This window comes from Pagrus pagrus, assembly GCF_965226575.1.
Source record: "Pagrus pagrus genome assembly, chromosome: 17".
NCBI classification, from domain to species: Eukaryota; Metazoa; Chordata; class Actinopteri; order Spariformes; family Sparidae; genus Pagrus; species Pagrus pagrus.
This window is the reverse complement of record NC_140201.1, coordinates 20,902,211-20,909,734: the sequence shown is the minus strand read 5'-3', so window position 1 is coordinate 20,909,734 and position 7,524 is coordinate 20,902,211. Positions and strand designations below refer to the sequence as shown.

General features: G+C 40.8%; 1 protein-coding gene across 1 annotated transcript; it reads left to right on the top strand.

Moving 5' to 3' along the window:
• Nucleotides 1–3,130: 3,130 nt before the first annotated feature.
• Nucleotides 3,131–5,050, top strand: ndufs6 (NADH:ubiquinone oxidoreductase subunit S6). The gene is made up of 4 exons (XM_084378918.1): nt 3,131–3,305; nt 3,591–3,644; nt 4,057–4,179; nt 4,911–5,050. The coding sequence occupies exons 1-4, from the start codon at nt 3,162–3,164 to the stop codon at nt 4,977–4,979; spliced, it is 390 nt and encodes a 129-aa protein (XP_084235044.1). The 5' UTR covers nt 3,131–3,161; the 3' UTR covers nt 4,980–5,050.
• The last annotated feature ends 2,474 nt before the right edge of the window (nt 5,051–7,524 follow it).

Below are 7,524 nucleotides of genomic sequence, written 5' to 3'. Positions count from 1 at the left end.
TCAGTTTGCATTTGAAGTCGACTTTCTTCCCGCGGTTTGATCCACCCATCAATTTCTACGGTGCCTTTTATTTGTAGATGACAGCAACTTCCCATTTAATAAACAGACTTTGTTGTGTTTCAAAGCCCCAGCTGGCTGGTCTACATTGTACATTGGATCTGACTGGTTTATCAACTCCACACACTCTGCCTCTTTCTGGCATTGTAAACCTGCACAGGCAGCTGATAATGGGAGCTAGTTTCTCACTGAATCACAGTTGAGATCAGTCATTATCACATGTGAACTCCATCTAACGAACAATACTGACGCACTTCATTACATTATTTCACTAACACACAGGGTTTACAATAGGATTCTGCACATAGGCTAACATGCACAGGAAGCCATTAGTATGTTTGTGCATGACCATGTAGTTCAGTGAAATGCCATTGAATACTGGCAAATATTGGATCAGTTTCACCCTGTTGTGCTCTCTCCATGAAGTTAACTGTACAAACATTAAGATGAAATAGCATAAGTGCACACATGCAGGTATGTAGCTGTTCCTTGTTCCATCAGCAAATATGAACCTTCAGGGAAACTATTCAAACAGGGTGGCAGTCGCACGCTCCGTGTTTGTTGCCAAACATCTTTCAAACCAGTTGAGTTTCATTGGCTGCATAACTCACTTGCAAGATCACTTGCTACAGTCTGTAAGTGCTATTGTAAGCATACAATGCTGCAGAGATAGGTCACAGTTTTTAGGAAGAACAGCCGGTTTCTGAAAAGGCCTCAAAAGCATGAAAGCCTGATAACTTTTCAACACAAGATTCAGTACAGTTTTTCTGAGCCAGTATTGTAAAGATGATGATAAAGGCTGAATTGTAGGAAACACAGGGGAACAGCGACAACTTACAATAGTTATCAGTGGTACGACATGTATTACATGGCAGGTTGGATCCTGTATTCATGTAACATAGACTTTGGCTCCCTCTTGTGGAAGAACAATGAAAAGGAATCTGTATGAGAAAATATTAGACCCAAGTTAATTATTTCTATCCCATGGACGTGAAACAGAAACAGAATATGCATGTAACACGTCAAGTCAATGTTGTGCATGCAACTCTGATCTACAGTACATGTCCAAAGCTTTACTGACTAGGCTTTCATTTATTCACCAGGAATTACAATTATTTCAGAAGCTATAGTCAATTCATATTAATTTAACAATTAAATCTGCAACAATTAATCATTTTTTGTCAAATATATTAGGTGTTAAATATTTGTTAAACAATTTTTTATTTGGTCACAGTAATTACTTAAGAAAAAAAGTCATAAATCTCTGATTTCATTTTCTTGAACGTGAATATTCTCTGGTTCATTTACACCTAAACTGAATATCTTTGGGTTGTAGACAAAGCAAGACATTTGAAGACGTCACCTAGGCCTTTGGGAACCACTACTCAACATTTTTGACATTTTATAGAACAAGCAGCTAACCAATTGATCAAGAAAATAATCAACAGTTTGCAGCCATACTCATATTAGCTATGTTAACCATATAAATGTTGTAAAATGATGATTGAATGAATGCTATATTTTTGGCAATTACTGCATAAGGAAACCAGAGACATATGATGAGAGCAGTGCACAGTCTTCAGCCAAACCATTTATTTTTGCAGCACATTTCTTCTAAATATCAACGATCTCAAAGCAATCTTCTCAACACTCCTTCTACATTTTAACCCTGCCTCTGCTTGTGTCTCGGATTTGTCTTGCAGAACACGAACAAACGCCCCCTCCGTCGAACAACAAAACAGTCTTTGCAGCGCCTCCTCAGGGCCGACTTGGTTTTCATCCCTGCAGAGGGCTGGACGCAGGGAAGATGCTGACACTGTCCCAACAGAGATGGTCCACACTGAGCAGAGGAGCCAGTCGAGGGGGGCTGGATGGAGCTGATTCTTGGTGATGAAAGGAGTAGTGTGCGTGGAGCTGTGGTGAGGGTGCAGAGACATCTGTAAGCGCTTGCTGCTGGTGAGGAGAAGGTCAGATTTAACCGGGTCATCTGGGCCACTTGGCGGGTCAGGGAGGAAGCCAGGTGCTTCAAGAGGAGGGGCACCATGGTGGCAAAGGCTGCAGATAAAAAGGGATCATTCATATGCAGTTGCAAAAGTTAGTATTATGCAATATTATATATCATTCTAACAATATTATGATATAAACTTTATTTTTGGTCTGGAGAGTGGTTAAAGTCATATTATGATGTGGCTTAAGTGTTGCCTTTTATGGTTTTCAAGGCTGCATTAAAGAAAATATTTTTCTAAAATGATGTAAGTGACCAACAACTTTTATTTGAAAAATGTGTTTATTTCTCAGATAGACAACATTATATAATGTATCCTGGGATAACTATTAAAAGCAACAACACCCAAAATATTACTGCATTAACAAAATAAATAGCAAGTGTAATTCAAATGTTTATCACAAGAACTACTGAAAACCTATATAGCAAGATTCCCAAAACATCGTGACCTATTGCAAGGTACACGGAGTCTTTCCTGGGCCTTTTTCATGTAGCATATTCAGAAGTTATAACAAATGTAAATACTACAGCCTGATACCAGTGTATGATAACGTTAGCTATGCAACATGCCAAGGAGACGAGCATGAGTTGACCTGCTAGCACCCAAAGCCACATATAAAACGGTCGACATATTCGTCTCCGAATCGACAAAGTGGTATCACAAAATGAAAGAACACGGACCAACCTTTGAGAAATTCCTTGAGGTTTTAAAACAGAGCATATGTCCCCAAATGTTACGTTTTAATCGACACAACACGACCGCTATGCTGTTCTTGCTTGTGGGGATACAACTGCTTCCGGTTTGAGAAGAACGTATAGATTATTGAGCCCTCAGTTTAGCCTCTCAGACAGTTTCCCTCACTGGCTTTTAAAAGATTGCACCTCCCTCGCCTTTAGTAGAGCCTACAAATGAAAGAACCGTACACTTACTTACTATCTTTAATAACATATATACATGTAGGTTCTAAACTGGAAGGCTGGTTGTGGGTAGAAGACAATATAGAAATGCTTTGGACCTGAGAGTCAAAATTCGGGGATTGTAAAATCTAATCAGAAGCGTTCTCCGCAAAGCAGCTTGGGAAAACTGGCTGGTGTAAACATGGCGGCCGCAGTGGGTAGACTTCTGTCCTTCAGTAAAAATGCTAAGGTGCTCGTTTCACCTTTGAGGCTGTCTGCTGTACCTGTTCATCGTTACAGCGTAGAGGTTTCCAGCACCGGCGAGGCCATCACTCACACCGGACAGGTAAGCGTCGAAGTCACTCACATTCGCATTACCGGGTAGCCCAACATTAGCTTAGCCTTGCGTCAGTTAGCCAGTAGGTCCATTCACTTAAGTCCAATATCGGACAGCCCTCCATATGACCTGTCTCATAACATTTTCATTTCACATTTATATTTCGGCCATCGACTGTAACACATCCAGTAAGTGTAGACAGACATTATTCATTATTGTTTGAAAGGACAACTGATGCCTCAGCATTATGTGTCGCCTCTTCTCCAGTTCATAACATGAGTGTTTACTTCTCAGGTCTACGATGAGGACGACCCCAGGAGAGCCAGATTCGTTGGCAGACAGAAGGAGGTAAGAAACCAGCAAATTAAAGCTCAGATTGTGGCTAAATTAGATGTAACAAGGTATTTCTTAGCAAATCTAGGTGTGTTATTGGATGTATGACAACCTCACAAATGTGAAACAATAATACTGTTAATGTTCATCACTGGTGATGTTTCAAACCCCATTCACACGTTTATATTGTGTCATACGATTATTTTAATCTGGACAAATACGGATATCATGCTCACAAATCAATTTGTGTGTTATTTCACATTATGTTCAAACCAGTACAGGTTACCACAAATACAACACCAAAAAATAAACTAAGCTGTATAAATAAAATGTAAACTAGACTAGAAATTCAGTACATTTCCTCTTTTCTGTATAGACCACATTTTACTAAGCCGATAATAAAGGGTATCAAATCGTTTGTGTCAAGGTGAACCAGAACTTTGCCATTAAATTGGTGGCAGAGGAGCCGGTGACTGACATTGGGGCCAGAGTGGTGTCCTGTGATGGAGGTGGAGGAGCCCTGGGCCATCCCAAAGTCTATATCAACCTGGTGAGAGCCGGCCCTGCACACACAGATATGATGAAATGATTTGACTCGGTCCATCCAAGCCCAAACAGTGCCTTTATTGGCTTGGTTTGTTTACCATCAGAAAATGCTTTGACTACTGTTTAAATTGCCCTTGTGGTTGAATGTGGCACAGGTTCCTTTTGTTTTAAATATTTTTGTACACAATGTACGTGAGATCCAGTCATCAGAGGAAATGTTTGGACATTGAGTCAGATTGCAGGAATACCAACGAATCTTGTTCTCCAGATGGAAGAAAAAATGTTTGGTACAGTCACATTGTCATGATTTTAATAGTTTCTCAATAGTTCTGATGCAGAAATGATAATTTCCACCAAGTGGTAACCATATTGCAAATCGCAATATCTTTCATATCGTGAAGCCCTAAAACATTCATATCTGCTCCTCACTGTTTTATCTGTACATATGTTCGTCTCTTCACTCTGCACCTTGTCTGTTTTGCACTTCTGCTGACATGCTTAACTGCATTTGTTATCTTTTTACTTGTAAGATTTAAAATGACAATTATAAATCTAATCCAACCTAAATCTTAAATGATGCAAACATAGCTTTACCCAGACAAGACAATGTGCAACTGTTTATATGATGTCTTCTATAATTAGATTATTCTTATAATCACTTAATAGCAGATGGTGCAGATGACCCAGATTACAGGTACTAACTCTGTCATTTTCTGTCTTTCTTTGTTTCTCCAGGATAAAGACACAAAAGTGGGCACATGTGGCTACTGTGGATTACAGTTCAAGCAGAAGCATCATCACTGAAACATTTCCTCTGTCTTTGCTTCTCTGTATAAATCGCCATATTGGTTAATAAATTATGTCTGTCTATCTGAGAGTGCGTTCTCTTTATTGCAGCCTGTTGAGATCAATGCTGCAACACATCACTTATTTATACCTACATAGTGCTGTATGTGCATAATGCGACCATAATTAGGTCAAAATGTACAAATGTTTCTTTTAAAGGTTTTATGTGACACATTTCATGTCCCAAAAGCTCCAATGTGTTGGCATGAGGGGGATCAATTGGCTGAAATGGAATAAAATATTCATAGTTGTGTTTATATCAAAACTAAGAAATGTGTGTTTTTATTACCTTTAAATGAGCCTACAGAAGGAGCAGTTCATCCATGCAGTCCGCCATGGTGAATGAACTAACCAAACACAGACCCTGTGTCCCAATACCCATACTACCATACTATTAAGTATGCCAGAAAAATGTTTGGTATGTCCCAATATGAAGTATGTGAAATGCAGTATTCCAAAAATACCAGGATGTCTGACTAAATCCAGTCGTGTTTTGCAGTATGCAAGCCGGCATGCTTTTCTGGCTATTCTGACCCACAATCCTCTGCACCGTGCAAGATATGTCACATACGTCACAGTGTGTCACACAAATATAAACAAAGCTGAGAGAGCACAAACAATCGACAGCTCATTTGTCAGAATGACACCACAATGACCGATGAAAGCACATTTAACTGTAAGTACTACATTCTTTGTACTCCAAAATGTCATGGTAAGGCTGCGACGCATATAGGAGCAAGTGGGTCAAAGTTCAAGGTGCACTATCATGACGAAGTGGTATGTCCCAGTTGTATACTTTGTAAGGGCAGCTGCAAACTATGCAATTTGAACTCACCCAGACTCTAGAGAGGGCCTTTGACATTTTTACTGCACATTTACATTAAAGTGGAGGGTGAGACGAGGGATGTTCAGTTGGTTGTAATCTGCAACCTCACCGCTAGATGCCACTAAATCTTACACTGGATCTGGGAATGCCAGCACAGTCGTGTAAAAGTGTTTTCATGTGGTGTGATGATTGAGGAAAACATATTTCTGACTGGGAAAATTCATCTGTCCCCTAAAGTCAGAGCAAAAAGACGGCGAACATTTTGGCACACGGGTTCATGGTGAAATGCATGTTTGTGAAATATATTTCATGGCTTAGATGATCCGTTTTCTTTGCTCTTCCTTGTCACTCAAATACTGGAAACGTCTGTCAATGTGTTGTTTAAACACTCTGAGTGGTAAGATGTAAATCATCGTCCATGTTGCTCCCACATTGCGAGTTGATGCATCATGAACACACTGAAGTCGGAACAACGACTTGCACATGAATGCGGCCTATTTCTGGGACACTGGATTAGTTATTCAGTTAGAACTGGTGGGTGTAGTTCCCCTGTGTGACAGGCAGAGGTCAGCAGTGTCCTGCACATGTGTTCAGTCCTGTGAAGTATACAAACAGTGGAAGGCTGTTACAATAAAACTCAAGTTTTACCTCCCAATCCAAACAGTTTTTTCTAGAGAGTATATTAAAGGGTTTGTGTGTTTTAAGCTTTAATTGGTCTGAACTATCATAAACCAGCTGATGAAAGCTGCACTGCACCTCAGCAGTGTCCTCAGCTCCATTGTTATCTGCATGAGTGGGATTCATCTCATACATGAATAACTGATTTCTTGCCATCGCGCTGCTTTGAACTCGCTTTCATCAATAAGCAGGCGAGATACGGCTCGTCTCTGCTGTTTACTGTAAGGAGGACCTTAGCATTCCTTGTGCATCGGTCCCACACAATCTGCGCTGTAGAGTCTCGCTCTGCCAAGCCTGGAAGACATCAGGAGGGAGCCAGCCTGATAAGACACAGTAGCGCGGAACAATACATGTTTGAAGAAGATCATATATATATTTCATCAGGCTTATTCTCCATAGACCTCTGCATGCCAAATTGGCCTGCGCTTGGCTCAGGCTCCAGACAGCACTAGCCTGTTCTGTCCCCAGTGATGCAGCCAGTGGAACTGCATTTTCCACACCATAGAGCTCAGGTTGGGAAGAGTAGTCAGGCTGATATAATTGGCCCTGGTGACTCCTGGAAGTAAGGCTTATGCTGTAGTTAACCTCATCTATAGTCAGACCACTTTGGATGATTGAAGGGGAGAGAGGTGTATTGTTGAAATGAGGCAGGCGAGCCGGGTCAGTGTCAGAGAGCTGACTGGTTGGTTCTTGCGGTTGGTAAGTCTGAGTGGTTCAGAGGTGGTGGTTGGTTGAGTTGGAGGCATTGCCGGGGGCAAAATCTTCAGATGAAACTGAGCATATGAATCGTGCTGAATTAAACAGCGCAGTGTTTTTGTGCTGGATTTAACATCACCGTTTAATTATTCACTGCTGCTTAAATGCATCAGCGGGAGTCAGAGGATATTCTTTAACATCACCTACGTCAGGTAACTCCAGATCATAAAGCCGGATTTCGACCAATTTGCAGACGGACTCATTCATGGGTTCAACCTTAAGCTGTCAAATCACTGGAGGGGT

Bases quoted from the DNA above. Each gene is read 5' to 3' on its own strand.
- ndufs6 (XM_084378918.1), top strand. From the start codon at position 3,162: ATGGCGGCCGCAGTGGGTAGACTTCTGTCCTTCAGTAAAAATGCTAAG. The intron at 3,306-3,590 runs GTAAGCGTCGAA...TTTACTTCTCAG, and splicing joins CCATCACTCACACCGGACAG to GTCTACGATGAGGACGACCC. The intron at 4,180-4,910 runs GTGAGAGCCGGC...TTGTTTCTCCAG, and splicing joins CCAAAGTCTATATCAACCTG to GATAAAGACACAAAAGTGGG.